Raw genomic sequence first — 18082 nt, 5'->3', positions numbered from 1 at the left:
ACGTTGTTGACAGCTGGACTGTAGTTGACGGTTGTTGGTCCATCGACGATGCCATCATTGGTGGAAGCAGCGTCGACGAGGCTGTCCTCGGTGGGGTCATCACTGATAGGTGTGCCGTCGACGAGGATGAGCAGACTGTCGACGAAGAGCCGGTTGCTGCCATTGACACCGATAGTGTGGTGATGGTGGATGTCGTCCTCAAGGCATGAGCCGCCGACGGCGCTATCATCGTCGATGATCCTTTCGACGGAGCAGAAATTGGCTTCTTGAAGGTATGTTTTTCCTTAAATGGTGGTGTTGACGGCTCAGAGAGAGGCTTCTTTTTAGATTATAAATCTGAAGCTTTGGGTTTCATCCTTGAACGACTACAAACTTTTGAGGACACTTCAGCAGATTTTTTAATGGCTTTTCTGGGTATTTCCTCTGAAACAACTTCAGCTTGCCTTTTCACAGGTGTTTTCACCAGAGAAACAAAAGAAGGGGCACTGTCCTCATCAGAAACTGGATTGTCTCTAGATTTCAGCTTTTGTAGCCAGATTAAAAGGCGACCTTCTCTGTCATTAAGTGTTTTGGTAGAAAAGGTTCTACATACCTTACAGTCTCTAGGTTTATGGTTAGGATAGAGACAATATATGCAGTCCTTATGCTGATCATCCACATGCAGCCTTTTCTTCATTCAGTTAGCACAGGCTCTACAAAGCCCTTTCTTAGGTGTCTCTGACATGGTAGTCAGGTTGACCCACCTTGAATAAGCTCTTAAGAGAAAAAAGAATCCAAATCTCTTTAGAAAGGATTTCTGAGAGAAAAACTGAGCATAGCTCTAGGGAGACTCCTTAGCACAATGTGCAGTGGAGAATCTGAGGGAAATCAGCTCCTCACAGGAGGGTTCTAGGTGGTCATGTGAGCTGATTGGTTGTCTTTTAAGTTTGGTCCCTTTTTTTTCTTTTTTTTTACAAAACGACTATGATATGTTACTAAATTAGAGGCCTAGGGCCTTTACAGCTTTATAAGCAATTGAGCATGGCTTCTTTGTATTACACTGAGGACTCCCATCTCAACGACGGGGAATGATTCAAGCATGTGAATCTATGAAAGTTTCCAATACTGGAGTAACTGTGTTATACTTCCTGCTCTGTCCAGTCTATTCTGATACATTCCTATAATGGGTTTTCTCATTCCAACCAGCAGGCCCGCATTGTCAGCAGTCATTCAGTCTGTTGAAATGACTGAGGTGTAAAAGATTGTTTATATAACAATATTAACGAGCACAGACTGCCAAACATACCTGTGAGACACAAGGAAAGTGTTGGTCATGAAGGTTTTGTCGTTGGTGGGCTTCTGGACCTCCTCCAGGAGCACATCTCCCATGGTGCACTGCAGCAAACGCGGAACTTCCTCATTTCTTTCACCATCAAACATGCCGTAGAGCACATCAACACCCTCTGCAAGATCATTCACTGCCAACGACGACACACAGAGCCTGAAGAAGTAACAGCAAAATAAAATGGTGAATGACAGAAAATAAAATGTTATCTCTAACATGCCCTCATGTCAAGTAAACGTTGGAAAATACAAGTTACTGCTGTTTGTGCTTTCGTAATCCACACCACCTTAGCTACGCACTGACATCACTCTGGGTGGTCTGACTAGAACAGAAGTGTAAAAAAGATAGTTTATGTATGCAGCCAGTGTATGGAACAACATACCTATATAAGTCACAAAACATCAAGATGCACAGTTCCAAACAAAAGAGTTGGAATACACTCGACCCAATTTGGGGACAGCAAAAAGAAAAAGAAAGACAGGCCCCTGGAAATATCCAATATTTTGGAACAAGAGCCCTCAATCACCAACTGGTGACATGCTTCATCATTGGGCTTTGCCCCTCGTCGGGCCAGCGCTGCAATGCCCGACGGGCCCCTCAAAGTGGCTTTTTGCCAGAGGAAAGATGTTTGCCGGTGTGTGAACACAATAATGTGGGGATTGGTGAAAAAAAGCTGTTAAAAATGGCTAGAGGGAGAAAAAATCTAAATAGAAAAATTATTAGCAAAAAAACAAAATCCTCTATCATGATTAAAAACAATGAGTTAGGGGAAAACAGAATAATGTCTACTCTACCCTATTATATGTAATATCAAGTACCCACAAAACCCTGCTTTCAGGGAATGTGGTGGGGCAGAAACGGTCGTCCCTATACAGCCCTCAAATAGGTCAACATGTTTCTCGCTCAAGTATTCATGAAAGGTCTAGTGCGATTTGTCAGGACCTCAAATCACCTACCTAATCCTCACTCCTCTGATGGAATAAATTAATTATGTGAACAGCAACCCTCCTCACAATGAAGGATGGGCCCATTGGGATGTCGGAGGACTTCAAAAAGACCCGTCATTAACAGCCATCTTCTTTGTTGAAGAAACGGTGTTATACACCTACCCAGCCTCCGCATACCCTGAAAATGACATGCCTATACCCCAATTCTGCTCCATTTTAAGGAAAGAGCTACAAAAACCTCTGGGGGAGACAGTTGTCAATAAACTTCAAATCTACACATCTGGCCTTCAGTGTCAGTATATTTATGTGCAACATACAGCCCCTGTATGACCCAGCGATGCGGCCGTTAAGAGTTTTAATGGCACCCCTGCCTAATTCCAAAGTATCCATTTTGTTCAATATATGAAAGCTTATGCCAGCATACAGCACCTTTGAGCTTGTTCTCCCTTCTCTGACACAAAGAGAGAACTGGAAGATATGGATTCAAAAAGAACAATTAGACCGCTACTTGAAATTATTTAGGTGTTGGTGTCAAATTTCAACAACTTGCATTGAATCAAACCAGCTAACTCTGTGCATCTGACCTTACCCGTGTGGCTGAGGATGAGACATGGTTTCCATAATGGATGTGGGGCCGGATTTACTGAAAAGTGGCGTAGTGCTGTGCTGCGCCAAAACTGGCAGTGCTGTGCTGCGTCACTTTAGAAATGCGGGGATGCGCCATATTTATTAGAATACGGCGCACCCCTGCATTCTCCCCCTGCACTGGTGCTAAATTGAGCTGCCTAGCGCCAATGCAGGCATCCTTACACCATTGTGCAAGGATGTCTGCATTGAGGGGTTTGATTGTTTATGTCCAGGAAGGTGTCCCTTCCTGCACTTAAACAATCACTAATGGAGATTTGGCACTTCTGTGTGTGCTGCAGAATGCAGCACAACACAGAAGTCCCAAAGAGTCATTTTGAAATGATTGTTTATGTGCAGGAAGGGATACCTTCCCGTACATAAACCCTAATGTCTGGCATTTTGCTCTTTCTATGCATGCTGCAGAATTAGATTTGTTCTTTTCAAATGCAGAAGATAGTTACTGCGTCTTCTTGACAAGTACTTGGGACGTGATCACTTTGAAGGCACCATATACAATTTGTTTCCATTTAAAGGCTCAGGAACTTCCAGGGGGATGTACAATTCGCTTCTTTGAGAATTTTAATGCAATTTATCTTTCCAAGGAAGTTGCCTGTGTGGTTTCAGTGACACGTGAAGCAGTGATGGAAACCACTACTATCATCCTAGTATTGGGCAGTTTCAACTTTATCAGCACTAATGTGATATATGGCAGTGGTAGAAAAGCGTAAATAAATCTGTTGGACCAGTTCATCTAAAGGGCATCAGCCATGGATGCTGGTTTGCATACGCTTGAGGAGAGGCTTGAGCATGTTGTATTTTGACTGGTGGCAAAAAGTTCTGAAAAATATCCTTCAAGGCATCATTGCTGAATGCCCATTGGTGGTTTTTGACGAAGTAACAACTTATTAGATCTGCTTAGCAGGTCTTGAGATCTGACAGGTGTAGAGGCGTGTCCTTGCTAGGAGCCAGTGTTAAAGCACTTGTGCCTTCAGACATAAAACTGTGGATCTGGCGCCTCCCTGCTTTTTTTTGGTAGTACATTGTGATTATGTTGTCTGTCTGGACTCTGTTCATTGTTAGGGACCGTAGGAGAGACTTCAGAGCCAAATGCTCTGTATTCAACTCCCGAACATTTATGTGATATAACTGCAGTTTCCCTGACCCCAATTCTTGACCACACACAACTTGTAAATAGACTCCGCACCCCCTGGCAGATGCTTATGTTACAATCTTTGGGACAACAGATCCTGATGAAATGGCATTCCCTTCAGGAGGGTGGTTCTTTTGCACCATCATTTGAAGGATGCCTTAGCTTGGGTGGACAGGGTGCAGTTGTTTTCCCAGGAAAACTTCGACTGAGCCCACTGATCTTCCATGCACTGTTGAAGCAGTCTCATGTGGCAGAGTACATACACTCCCAGTCAGAGAGGTGAATAAAGGAGAGGAAGTGGGGAAATCATTTCTGAGTTTGGGACCTAGATCTCCCTGAAGAGGAGGCCTGCTGTTGCTGCTGTTGCCCTCTTGATCTGCTTGGGCACCTTTGATAAAAAGGACTCTTGCTGTTGTCTTTTCTGATTGGTAGTAGGAGCACTGATGGGATTGAATCCTCTGCATTTGGTAACTGAGGTCTTCGCATTTTCACTGAGATTTATAAAATCTCTTTCACTTCCAAACTAACTGCCCTTAATGTTTCAGCTTCCTTCTTTACAGGCTGCAGTGCACAGTAGCATGAGACTGCACCAATGAAAGGAAGATATTGAGTCATCAATTGTACATCTGGCGAGCATGTTGGTGCAGAGCTGTACTTCGACATTGGCCAGTGCTTTCAGGAGTGTCTGGAATTATGGCATATAAGTTTCCTTCTTTCATTGGATCTTCCTTTGTGGGGTCTCAAAAGAGGAAGCCTCTTCACAGAAACACAACAATGAATGGAGGTGAATTTGCTCAAAAATAGGGTGACTAGAACCCTAAAACGTTCTGAGATCCTCTCAGCACGAGTTGAAAAAAGAACGGAGGCTGTGAGGCAATTGTCAGTGCAATGCATTTTGGGAAATGGATGCCTCTGGCTTCTTAAAGGAACAGTATGTCTTTTTTAACATTCTACACCCTTTCCCTTTATTTTTGTCTTCTGTGAAACAAAGGGGCTTCAGGTTCAGTTACCAATGTGACATTTTATTCAGCTAGATGCTGCAATGTTGTCTTCATGTTGTTTTAAATGCCTATTCCAGACAGACCAATCCAGCAAATCTGACCTGTTGTTTTGAAAGTTTGAGTTGTCCTTGTGTAGGTCTAATTGTATTTAAACTACACTGATAAAAAACCGTTGTCTGCAACCCCCGTATACTGGAGGGAACATTCTACATTTATGACTATCATGGGGAATATTCTACAATGATGACTATCAGTGATCATCCTACAATGCAGAACATGGGAATATTAAGGTAAAAATGAAGTGCCAACTGGTGCCCTAGAATGGCCTAGAGATTTGAAAGGCTGATGAACAAGTTACTTACCTTCAGTAATGCCTTATCTGGTAGAGACAGGATCAAGCTGCAGATTCCTTACCTTTGAATTCTCCCCAAGACTGCATCAGGAATTGTTTTCCATTAGTATCTTTGCGCGTTGGAAAAGGGGGTCGTGTGACTCAGTAGTGATGTCGTCCACTGGATGTGATGTCAACGGAGTCCATATAATCCCCCTTTTGACACGCTGACGTCAGTTTCTCCCATGACTATTTTCCGTTTCAAAAACTTATAGAAACTGCCTATGGAAACAGCGTGCCAAAATAAAGAGACATCTTGTGTCAAATAATTACGAACCACCAATGAAAGTATCTTAATGCCAAGAAAGGGATAACCCAGTTTTCAGAACGGGGAGTTTGGGAAGGTCCATAAGTTACCTGTGGCTAGATCCTGTCTCTACCAGATAAGGTGTTATCGAAGGTAAGAAACTTTTTGATCTTATAGAGACATCTAGCCGCAGATTCCTTACCTTTGAATTAGATACCAAGGTAATACCATCCCCGGAGGAGGGTCTGCAAACTTATTCTACTAAAAGACTCTGACTAGAACAAGCTGGTTTAGAACAAGAGAAAAAAGACCTGATGCTCTTAAGAATTTAGGTAAGAACATAGGGGGTCATTCTGACTTTGGCGGGCGGCGGAGGCCGCCCGCCAAAGTCCCGCCGTCAGAATACCGCTGCGCGGTCAGAAGACCGCCGCGGTAATTCTGAGTTTCCCGCTGGGCTGGCGGGCGACCGCCAGAAGGCCGCCCGCCAGCCCAGCGGGAAACCCCCTTCCATGAGGATGCCGGCTCCGAATGGAGCCGGCGGAGTGGAAGGGGTGCGACGGGTGCAGTTGCACCCGTCGCGATTTTCAATCTTGGTGGGGCCCTGTTAGGGGGCCCCTGCAGTGCCCATGCCAGTGGCATGGGCACTGCAGGGGCCCCGCGATACCCGTTACCGCCAGCCAGGTTCTGGCGGTCAAAACCGCCAGAGCCAGGCTGGCGGTAAGGGGGTCGGAATCCCCAGAATGACCCCCATAGACTACTTGCCTGTGGTCTTTCCCACAGTTCTTATGGTGTAAAGTCATACCGGCATTAGAAGCATAGGAATAGCGTTACCCATGGCAGTGGGACAAAAGTGTATTGGAAGAGAATATGAAGATAAAAAGTACTTGCTACCATGGTGGTATGTGAACCCATATTCAGCGAGTACTTGGGGGACCAGAGTCAACAGGCAATGCCACTGAGCTATAGCTCTTTGCAGCATAAAGATATTATTGTAGCCAAACCTGCTCTGTAAAAACACAGAGAAAAGGGCAGAAAAACTTGGACCCATCTTTTATGGAGAAAGCATAGAACAATGCTTTTTTTTTTTTTTATTATTTAAAAAAAAAAAATACAGATAAACAAATACAGTATACAATTAGACCTTCTTCAATTGGGGGGTTCGGTGCATCTCCTCCATATATCCCTATGCAGAAAATCATAACAAAAGCAGAAAACAGGGAACCTAATTTTAGTACATTAATCATTAACCATAAGCCAGCTCCGAAACTGACCCCAAACCGTGTTCCCTTTCATTCTGGCTAATCTTCCCTTCCGCTCATACAGGGGAGTCTCCACATAATATACCGACATTAGCCTGCCCAACCACTGTTGCCAAGATGGTGGTAACCTGTTGAGCCATACAGAGGAAATACATAAGCGATACACTGCCATAGCAAGAAAGATGAAAGCCCTTTGTCGTCCCCTTGTTTGTTCGGCCGTCCCTAGAAGGACAACCTCGTGCCGCACAATTTCTTTTATTACAAGTTGCATCCCGTCTATCAGTGCCTTTAATTCTCTACAGGTGGCAAACATATGTATTATATCTGTTGCGTGCTCCCCACACCTTGGGCAGTTGATTCCTCGTGATCCCCCCCACTTAGCAAGGTGGGCTGGTGTATAGTACAGATTGAACACAGTTTTATAGTGTTGTGCCTGCAGAGACGAAGATAATAGTACAGTGTGACCTAACTCGAGTGAATTATGAAAATTGGCGCTTCCATCAGTCAATTTTCCGCTACACTGTTCGCTATGCTTCTCCAAATCGTCAAGTTGCTCTGCCATTAACAAGGAGTATATTACTTTGATAGTTAAATTTGATTCTCCCAGGATGCGTTCTAACAGTTGGTTACTTTTAAACCCCTGTGACTCACCCGTCTTCCTGCTCAAAAAATCTCGTACCTGTAGAAATTTTAAGAAGTCCTTTTGTTCTAAGGCAAACCGTTCTTGGAGATTCTTGAATGTTACGATTCCAGCGTTATCGAAAAAGTCCCCCAACCTCACAATCCCTTTAGAAGTCCACTTTGTCATATAGCCGTCTTTGAGGATATCGGGGAGCGACGGATTATTCTTGATTAAAGTATAGTAGTTAAATCTCCCCAGCCCATTTTTGGTTCGCCAAGGCCGCCAGCATTTAAAAGCCGCCTCAAGGACCTTGTACCGTGTTTTCTTATAATACCCTGGCTCGTGAAAAGTAAGCAAGCATCCCTTTGAATCGGATCCCACAAGTAGTTCGTATATATTAGGGATATAAAGGGTGCCTTCCCCCTTGCTCTCCCCAGGTCCTTCCCCCCATAGTCGACGCATGTATTGAAAGGCAGCTGCCCATTGGTATAACTTCAAGTTAGGCAGAGCCCATCCCCCCCTTTCGCGCGGTAGGGACATAAGTTTAGCCGACCTTCTGCACTTACCATATGCCCAAATAAATCTCATGATCATCCGCTCCAGATCTTCAAAGCACGCTTTTGTGAAGATCAGAGGTATGGTCCGGAATAATTATAGTAATTTGGGGAGAAGAATCATTTTGACCATATTACATCTTCCTATCATAGTCATATGCAGGTTATCCCATCTGTGCATATCGTTTCTAGTTTTAACCATTATTGGATCCAAGTTCATGCTAACAATTTCCCCTACCCTTGGTGAGATATTAATACCAAGGTATCTTGCCTGCTCCACCCTCCGAATATCCTGTGATTTCGAAAATTGATTGGCCAATAGCTGAGTTTTAGTTTTATTTAAGAAATACCCAGAGAATGATCCAAACTTAGTAGTAATCTTTTCGATTTCCTTCAGTGCTGTATCTGGATTGGAGGTTACGATGGCAATATCATCTGCATAGGCCAGGACATTTGTATCCCACCCATATCTTTGTACCGGAGTGATCCGTCTATTTTCTTCAAGCTGTCTGAGCAGAGGGTCTATGTATAGGGCAAACAACAGCGGAGAACAGGGGCATCCCTGCCTGGTGCCTCTCCCTACTTGAATGTGATCGGACTGCCCTCCCATTAGTTGGATTCTTACTCCCGGTGACTTGTACATGGCCTTTATTGCCACTGTAAATTGATCTCGGAAGCCATATTTCCCCATAACCTCCCAGAGGTATTTCCAACTAACTCGGTCAAATGCTTTCTCTACATCAAGTAGGGCCACCGCCATCGGTTCCTCCGCTACTCCTGTTGCATCGAACAGCGCGATAAGTCTTTGAATATGTTCTGCCGTGTCTCTACCAGGGACAAACCTGTGTTGCCGGGGCATTACCAATTTCCTAATTACTAAAGATAGAAGTGAAGCCAATATTTTAGAATATAGTTTGGCGTCACTAATAATTAATGTTATTGGTCGGTATGAGGCCGGATTCTGCGGGGCCTTCCCTTTCTTAAGAAAGACTACCATATTAGCCATACCCCAAGAGGGCGGAGTCTTCCCACCACTTTGTACCTGAATAAACAGCTCGAGCATTAGTGCGTGTAACTCTGATTTAAAGGCTTTGTAGAACTCTAATGGGATAGCATCGGGACCGGCTGCTTTGCCGGCGGCTAGATCACTAAGGGGGTCATTCCGAGCCCGGCAGGCACCGGGCACCGGGCGCCGCCCGCCGGGCAGAGACCGCCAAAAGACCGCACCTCGGTCAAATGACCGCAGCGGTCATTCTAACTTTCCCGCTGGGCCGGCGGGCAATCTCCAAAAGATCGCCCGCCGGCCCAGCGGGAAAGCCCCTGCAAAGAGGAAGCCGGCTCCGAATGGAGCTGGCGGATTTGCAGGGGTGTGACGGGTGCAGTGGCACCCGTCTTGATTTTCAGTGTCTGCAAAGCAGACACTGAAAATCTTTGTGGGGCCCTGTTAGGGGGCCCCTGGCTGCCCATGCCACTGGCATGGGCAGTGCAGGGGCCCCCAGGGGCCCCACGACACCCGTTCCCGCCATCCTGTTCCTGGCGGTTTTGGCGGGAAGGGGGTCGGAATCCCCATGGCGGCGCTGCAAGCAGCGCCGCCATGGAGGATTCCCTGGGCCAGGGGTAAACCGGCGGGAAACCGCCGGTTCCCCTATTCTGACCGCGGCTTTACCGCCGCAGTCAGAATGGCCCAGGAAGCACCGCCAGCCTGTTGGCGGTGCTTCCGTGGTCGTTGGCCCTGGCGGTCACCGAGAATGACCCCCTAAGTGCCTTATCCATTTCTAAACTGCTAATCTGACCCTCTAGTTGCAAGTTATCTTCTTCTGAGACTGTATTAAACTTGATGGGGTGGAGAAATTCCTACATCTCTGTAGCCGAGAATCCAGCCGTATCCTTATACAGGTCGGTGTAATACCCCTGAAACACTTTCCTAATACCTTCATGGTCAGTCACTGTTTGTCCCTGTTGGTCTAGAATCTCTCGGATTACCCCTGCTGCTGCCTTATGACTTGCCCTTACTGCCAACAGGTGACCAGTTCTTTCACCATACTCGTACCACTCCGACCGTTGCGCGAGATATTTTCCGGCTACTCTATCTGCATTACCCTCATTTATAGCTGCTCTTGCTATAGCAATTCGCTCTGTATATTCTTCGTATCTTCCCCCCTCTCTATGACTGTGATCACTTGCATTTCTAGCTCTCTAAGCTTCAAATAAGAATCTCTAATCTTCCTTTGGACCTTTCCTTGTTTATTCAGACTGAAGCTTAGGGTTGCTCCCCGTACCCCTGCTTTCAAAGTATCCCATACTATCTCTATGGACGCAGAGCCTCTGTTAAACTCTAGAAATTCCACTAACCAAGTCCTCATATATTCCAGATATTCAGAGTCACTAAGAAGCCCCCTTTCAAAAGTCCATCTCCTGGTTTTATGTTCTAGACCATCTAACTCCAAGTCTAATACCAATGGATTATGATCCGACATGACTCGTGGGTGTAACTCCATACTGGCCTGTGATAGCCATTCAGATGATATCAGGAAAAAATCTAATCGGGCCAGTTTCACATGAGGAGCGGAGAAATAAGTATACCCTGGATCTGGAATACACAGCTTGGCCCAAGCATCCACCAGTCCTAGTTCTTTTTGTAGACCTACTATAGCCTTAAGGACACGAGGCTTCCGCCCCTGATATCTCTTCAGTCCAGGCACTGAAAGATCTTGTAGCCCATCCCAAGACCCATTGAAGTTAAAGTCTCCACATAGAATATACGGGGTCGGCCAGCCAGATAATTCGATGGCCATAGCGTTAATTACAGTTGGATCATCTAATACTGCCCCATATACAGAGCACAATGTGAAGCTACCTTCCCTAAATAGACATTCTACAACTACCCATCTTCCATTCTTATCCACCTTCTGCCTCGCAAATTTTATTTTATTGCTCTGATCCAATATCAGCACCCCTTTAGTTTTCACCTCTTGTGCTGAACATGCTATCACCCTCATACCTAGTGACCCTAGTATCCCTCTATTCCTATATTCTACATGCATTTCCTGCAAGCAGTAGATATCTGCCCTAAGAGTTTTTAGCTCTTCTGTGATTCTCCTTCTTTTCCTGGGATCGTTTAGACCACAAATATTGATAGAAGCAATACGGAGTCTGGTCATTCTAAGATCTTTCTACCCTCCCCCTACCTTCTTCGCCTCCCAGTCTTCCTATTTGGCCTTTTACTCCAATTGTGTATACTCTTACATAAGTCTTACTTTCTCTGCTCTCTCTGGTCCTTTGATTCTGTTTCTGTGCCATTCTTCCCGTCCCTCTCTGCCCCTTCCCCCCCCTCCTTTCCACCTCTCGTCCCCTTCAAACCCCCCCCCAACCCACCACACACCCATCTTCCCTCCTCCCTTCCCTCCCTCCCCGCCAGGGGTGGCTGGGGACTCTCCCTCTCAGCCAGCCACCCCCTTCCTTGTAGAGCAATCGAGCCTCTAGGCTCGAGTGTTGACGAAGTGTAGATGCAGGATGTCCCGCCCACCACCGAAACCTTTTATATCCAAAAAAGAGAAAAAACAACAAAAAGAAAAAGAACATCCTTATTTCAATTCCATCAAATATTCCTTTGCCTGAATCTCTGACGTAAACCATCTCACTTTCCAATTAACCACTGTTTTCAGCCGAGCAGGGGAGATCAAGTAAGCCTCTCCACCCTTATCAAAGAAGGGTTTGAACAGCTGTCGAAGCCGCCATCTCCGCTCCACAGTTGTATGACAAAAATCTGGTTGTGTAAAGAAAGTGACCCCTTCTACCTGCCGAGGGTTATTGGGACGTGCTTTATCAAAGATTGCCTGTCGCAGTAGTAAATTCCCAAAAAACACCAATATGGCTCTAGGATATTTTGAAGGAGTTGGGCGCGCCCCCTCCCTCCTGGTCGGGGGAAATCTATGTGCCCGCTGTATCTCATTGCTCCTGTCCCAATGGTTCAGTTCGGGGAAGGCTTTCTGCAAAAGCTTGATCATATAGTCCCGAATGTCATTTCCTTCCAGTCCTTCCTCTATGCCCAGGAAGCGTAGATTATTCCTTCTTACCGATTCTCCAAATCTTACAATTTCCACATCACATCAGTCATCTGGCTTTCTTGCATGGCATTCTGTTGTTTCAGGAAGTCGACATCCTCTTCGACTGCTACTATCCTCTCTTCCATTGTACCTAGCTTAGGGCCAGATGTAGCAAACGTTTGCGAGTCGCAAATGGCCCAAATCGCTATTTGCGACTTCGCAAAATCGAAAATGGGATGCAAAAATCCCATTTCCGACTCGCAAAAAGCGATGCGAGCCGTTACCGACTCGCAAAATGTGCGACCCCATTTTGCGACCCGCAAATAGGAAGTCGCAATTTGCGAGTCGCAAACCATATGCAATAGCAACTCGCAAATTGCGACTAGTCGCAAAAAGCCCATTTTGCATGTCCCATTTACCACTAACTCAGAGCAGGTGGTAATCATTACCAAAGTATAAAAGGAGACCCAGAAGGCATCTGGGTTACTCAAGATGGCGGAGATATACCTGATAGCAGTGAGGAGGAGAGCCAACGCAGCCCAGCAGAGGAGGAGGAGGAGGAGCCAGAGACTGCCTTGTTCTGTAAATCTTCTCCTGACTCTTTTCCAGCAAACAGAGGAAGAAATCTATGATAAATACAGACTTAGCAGCGCAGCTATACTAGAATTAATTGAATTACTCAAACCACAGCTAGAACGACAGACGCTGCGCGGCTGCGCCATCCCTACGCATGTGCAAGTGCTATGCTCACTGCACCTCTTGGCCTCGGGGAGCTATCAGGGGGTCATTGCTGTGGCAGGTGGGGTATCCCAAAGTGCACTATCAAGGTTCCTCAGGGCATTCCTAGATGCCTTACTCACACACATGTCCCACTACATATACCTACCCAGGAATGAGGCAGAAATTAACAGTACCAAGCTGGACTTTTACCGGATTGCCAACTTTCCCCATGTCATAGGGTGTGTAGATGGGACACATATTCAAATATGCCCTCCTGCAAACCTGGAATATCTGTTCCGCAATAGGAAGTGTACACACTCACTCAATATTCAGGTTGTTTGTGACGCCCATTATGTCATCACTGACATTGTAGCAAAATTTCCAGGCAGTACTCATGACTCCTACATTTTTAGACACAATGGGATACACCAACGCCTGGAACGTGGGGAGTTTGGAGACGGATACCTCCTAGGTAGAGCTCCATACACCTTATAGACATGCACACAGATCAATGTGCACACCAACCGTGACTTTCTAACAGTGTACTGTTTGTGCCCAACAGGTGACAGTGCATATGCACTACGCCCATGGATAATGACTCCGTACTTAACACCCAGCAATGATTGTGAGAGGCGATACAACAGTGCACATAAGAGGACCAGGAACCTGATTGAACGCACCTTTGGATTGCTGAAAGCACGGTTCAGATGCCTCCACCGAAGTGGAGGTGCCCTCCAGTATACCCCCATAACGGCATTCAAAATAGTTGTTGCATGCGCAATCCTGCACAACATTGCCACCCGACGTGGGCTACCTCTCACCCCTGCAGACCCGGATTCGGAGGATGAAGAGCAAGAACAACCACATCGCCATCATGGGGATAGGAGCATCGCAAATCAAGGCAGACTGAGACGGGAACACATCGCAACACAATACTTTGGAAGGTACGTGCCAACTTCTACCATACTCACCTATTGACCAAACACTCCATTTGTTAAGTGGAACAAAAAAATTATTTCATATGTGCAGAAATTGAACTATTTACAATGAAAAACTGTTCAGGGACTTCAGAAAGCCAACCTGGCATGGGGCACATTGCCATCATGTGCCCCAACATCAGGGACAGTGTTTAGTTTATTGCCTACGGCGGCCTCTGCCAGCCTGGCTTGTCCCAGGTTGCTCAGCAGTGCTCTGTCTCGTACTCCCACTCCGGAGCACCCTGGTGTCACCAGCAGAGACACTGCTCCCAGTGGAGCCCTCCTCGCTGTCTTGTGGGGTGTCCCCTGTACCCCTGGACACATGCCGTGCCTCCATGAAGTCGATCACATGGGTGATCCGGCCCCTTACCACATCACCTGCAAAGTGGCCCATTTCTACCTGGAGGCCGACTGTTCTTCTTGACAGCCCAGTAGTGTTCACTGCCAGTCTGAAAATTGAGGAGGCCATCCTGTCCAGCCTTTGGAGCAGCTGGCGGCCCCTGCGCCGTGCACCCTCGCTCTGTGTAAGCAGTCCAGCCACCAGTTCACGCATGGACAGGGCTAGGTCACCAGTGTTGTTGCCTATTACGTCCAGTTGTGCATGGAGCTGCTGCATGCTATTTTCATTGCTCCTTACAAAGCGGTGCAGGACCCCACTAATCCGCCCTAACATTTGATTTTGCAGGCGCTGACCACGTAGCAGTTGTGCCTCTGTCAGTGTGGTGGACGGACGCCCTGACTCTGCCTGCAGCCCTGCTCTCCTCATCCTGCGTCGCCTGCGCAGCGGTGGATGCCCTCTGAGATGTGCTGTGGCACTCCTGGCTGTTGCTGGTGCAGCCTCCGAAACCACTGTTGCAGCGGGTGTTGTCATAGAGGGGATGGTGTTGGTGGTGCAGGTGGGAGTGGTGGCTGCTCCTGTAGTTTCCTCATGGGGCTGGCTGACCGTTGGCACCTGGCTGCTGTGGCTGGTGGTGGGGTCTTGTGGGAGACCTGTGGGACATGGGCAAAAGACTGTCAGTGTCTACTATCTGTTGCACACTTCCTAATAAAAATGTGCCTATTAATTGCCTACTTGACTACATTGCCCATAATGCATCATGCTGGTATCTGCTACTCTGAAATGGAGCTATCTTGGTTGTGCATGCCCCTGTGTACATGGTGGGTGGGGGTACGGCATTGATGGGGGTACAGGCATATCACATGGTACTCACCGGTTGATGTTCTGGGCTCAGAGGTGTCCAGATCTCCGAATCCTGTAACAGCCTCCTGCTCCAGGGTCTCCTCCACCCTTTCCTCCAGGGGTGTGGGTGGTGGTATGGAAGATGGTTCCCCTCCTGTGCCTCTCATCTCCCGGAGCCTTTCTGCCACCCTCTTCTTGGTCCGGGAGCGGAGGTCATACCACCTCTTCTTTATCTCATCGACACTCCTGTGGCTGACCCCCAGGGAATTCACCTTTTCCTGTATTTCATGCCAAATTCTTTTTTTGGTAGAGTCTGGCACATTGAGGGCTGCCTTCCCAAATAGCTCATCATGGTGCTGACAGCATTCCTCTGTGAGCACCTCAAGCTCCTTCTCAGCAAATTTCAATTTCCTCTTTCTGGGAGTGTCAGCCATGGTTGCTGTTGCTCTGTTAGCTGTGCAGCAGTTAAAAAGGGTGTGGTCCTCCCAGGTGTATTTGTAAACTTCCTGGCTGTGATGTCATCATCATGTGCCAGGAAGTGTTTCCAGAGTGTTCTGGAGTGGTTTCTAGAGTGTTCTGCAGCACCTGCAATCAATTTTCATGAAAATCGCAATTTGCGACACCCACTCGCAAATTGCGAGTCTATTTTTTGCGCGGTCGCAAAAAGCAAACTCGCAGACAGCGGACTCGCTATCTGCGGTGCGACTCCGGGTCCGAGTCGCAATTTGTCCCCGCAAATTGTACCTGCATTCCTGTTTGCGACACGCAAATTGCGAGTCGCACATGCTCGCAAATTGCGAGTCGCTAATTTTTTTGTACCTACATCTGGCCCTTAGTTTCTATCTCAGTGCATGATTTGGCCACCTTACACACTGATCCTTGCAGCCGTTTTGTAGCCATTCTGGCTCGGCGACTTTCTACCCGTATTTCCGTTTGGAATTCTTTGAGAGAGTTGAGTATTGATTGTAGCATCCTAGAGTCTGTGTTGGCTGTGCATATGTCACTCTTCGCGCCTTTGATATTGTCTCCTCTGTCCACACTCCTGGATGGTTGCTGATCGTTCATGTTTGGTTTATTCGTTGTGAAGGCTTCATCTGTTAAATTGATACTGGAATAATCCCATTTCATAGTCCTGCTCCCACTAGAGGCGGAAAGTTCAGTACCCTCTTTTAGATCAGACCTCATTCTGATGCACTTGCGCTGGCGGTGCCTCTGCCGCACTGTGAGTTCATTATTTGATGAAGCATTCCCCTCCTCCGAGGATATGCTGCTGCCAGAGTCATTAAGGCTGTGCCCCTCAGTGCTGCTGAGTTCTGATTCCTCTGTTAATGAGTAGAATTTATCCCCAGTATCTTTTGACCAGTCCAAGTTCTTAATCTCCTTCCCATTGCTCTTATCCCTTTCTCCTAGACTCTGTGGCCTGCCTTGCTCTTCTGCGCTTCCTCGTAATTGCATTGTGTCGCTTACGTCCTTTCCTTGTATCTCGGGCACATGCTGCAGCATCAAGGGAGTCTCCTGCCATTTTTCCGTTGTGCCACTATCAGACCTTGTAATTCCTGGTTGGTATACTCTTTCCTTTCCGGATTTTTCACTGGAGGCCCCCCCCAGTGTTCTTTCTGTAGGTATTTTTTCCCCTCCCAGCATAGGGATTAGCAGGGTAGTTTCAGTTTCTTGTGCCCCTCCTGCCAGGAAAGAAGTGATAGTGGCCTGAGTTTTATTCTTCCCCCTATTTTCCACAGGGGGGGTTATGTTATTGCTCAATTTAAGATCTTTGCTTTGGCCCGTTGTGCTTCTCCCAGGTTGCCTCCCCGCGATTGAAGTGGGCCGTCTATTAGCCCCGGCCTGGTCCCCTTTCTCTTTGCCTGAACGCAATGATTTAGCATTATCAGTCTTGTCTCCAGAGTTCCGAAGTATTTTAGGCGCCATCCTTGCTTTCAGAAAGGGGGGGGGGGAGTAGTTTCACCAAGCTGGTTAGCCCTACTATTGCTGTTATCAAATCATGTGCTAAACCATATATCGTGCTTCCAATAATGCCCTTAGTAGTCCAGGGATAAGTACATGAGTGAGTAATATCCGCCTCCGTAGTTAATAACATTAGAGAAATTCTGGTTTGTAGATATGGCTCACCATAAACCCTCTGCCATCCAGTTTAACACTCATATGTACCTTATTAACTAAGGTTCTCTCCCCCTTTTCCCTTTTTGTTTCCCCCTTGAGATGAAGAGTTAAGAAGGGGAGTGCGCATAAACTGGCGTGTTTTTTTTTTTTTAAACTTCAGTCAATCCTTAAACCATTTCTCCCCCCTTGGCTTACTTGAAATTACTTGGGACTTCTGCTCCTCTTCCTTGCATAGTCCGTAGTTGAGAGCGCAGAGCAGGCAGGAAGAATAGAAGGCTACTTCCTCCTTTTATTTTCCTGGATATCTCTTCTCTTTGTCTTCTCTTTGTCTAAGTGTGTAGCATATCATAGAAGCTGCAGGGAGCGTTTACCTGGAAGCATCCGACAGGGCTGCCTCCATTTTTATCTCTCCCTGCTTTTCCAAACATTTTTCCTGGGGGAGAGGCTGGTGCTTCCCCCCCTCGTTGTTCTCGCTAGCGCGCTTGATTGTCGAAACCAGCAGCTGAAGAAAGGAAAAAAGCCCTTTGGTTCCAGTCATGCCCTCGGGGGCCGCCCCCAGCGTGCTCGTCTCAGCCGTTCAGGCTACGGCATGGCCGGGACAGTGCAAAGGAGGGGAGGCCTCCCCTCTCGTTGTTCACCGCGCTCACGGGCGCTTCCTCACTTTTCGGCGTCCGGAGTCGGGGTGGGCGTGGTCACAAGGCTGCGTCCACTCTACGGCTCCGCCATCTTGCTCACAGAACAATGCTTTAATAGAAATATGTTGAAGACAGCAACTATTGGTATAGAAACAGCTCTTTTTTTCTAAGAAAAAACTGGCAGAGATAATGTTAACACCTCTGATATCATCAATAATGTACATGGGAAGTAAAGAAAAATAAGTGCCTATGTAACGACTTTCCCAGTAGACATCTGTTCATGG

General features: G+C 46.9%; 1 protein-coding gene across 1 annotated transcript in view; it reads right to left on the bottom strand.

Moving 5' to 3' along the window:
• The window catches only part of PHLPP2 (PH domain and leucine rich repeat protein phosphatase 2), a 624424-nt gene that overhangs the window by 89872 nt on the left and 516470 nt on the right, over positions 1 to 18082 (bottom strand). Inside the window, exon 17 of the mRNA XM_069217328.1 lies at positions 1286 to 1480. Coding sequence (XP_069073429.1) covers positions 1286 to 1480 — 195 coding nt within the window. The remainder of the gene's footprint in view (positions 1 to 1285; positions 1481 to 18082) is intronic.

Source organism: Pleurodeles waltl, chromosome 12 (genome assembly GCF_031143425.1).
Source record: "Pleurodeles waltl isolate 20211129_DDA chromosome 12, aPleWal1.hap1.20221129, whole genome shotgun sequence".
Classification (NCBI taxonomy): Eukaryota; Metazoa; Chordata; class Amphibia; order Caudata; family Salamandridae; genus Pleurodeles; species Pleurodeles waltl.
Note: the sequence above shows the minus strand (reverse complement) of the source record. Positions and strands in the feature narration are given on the sequence as shown.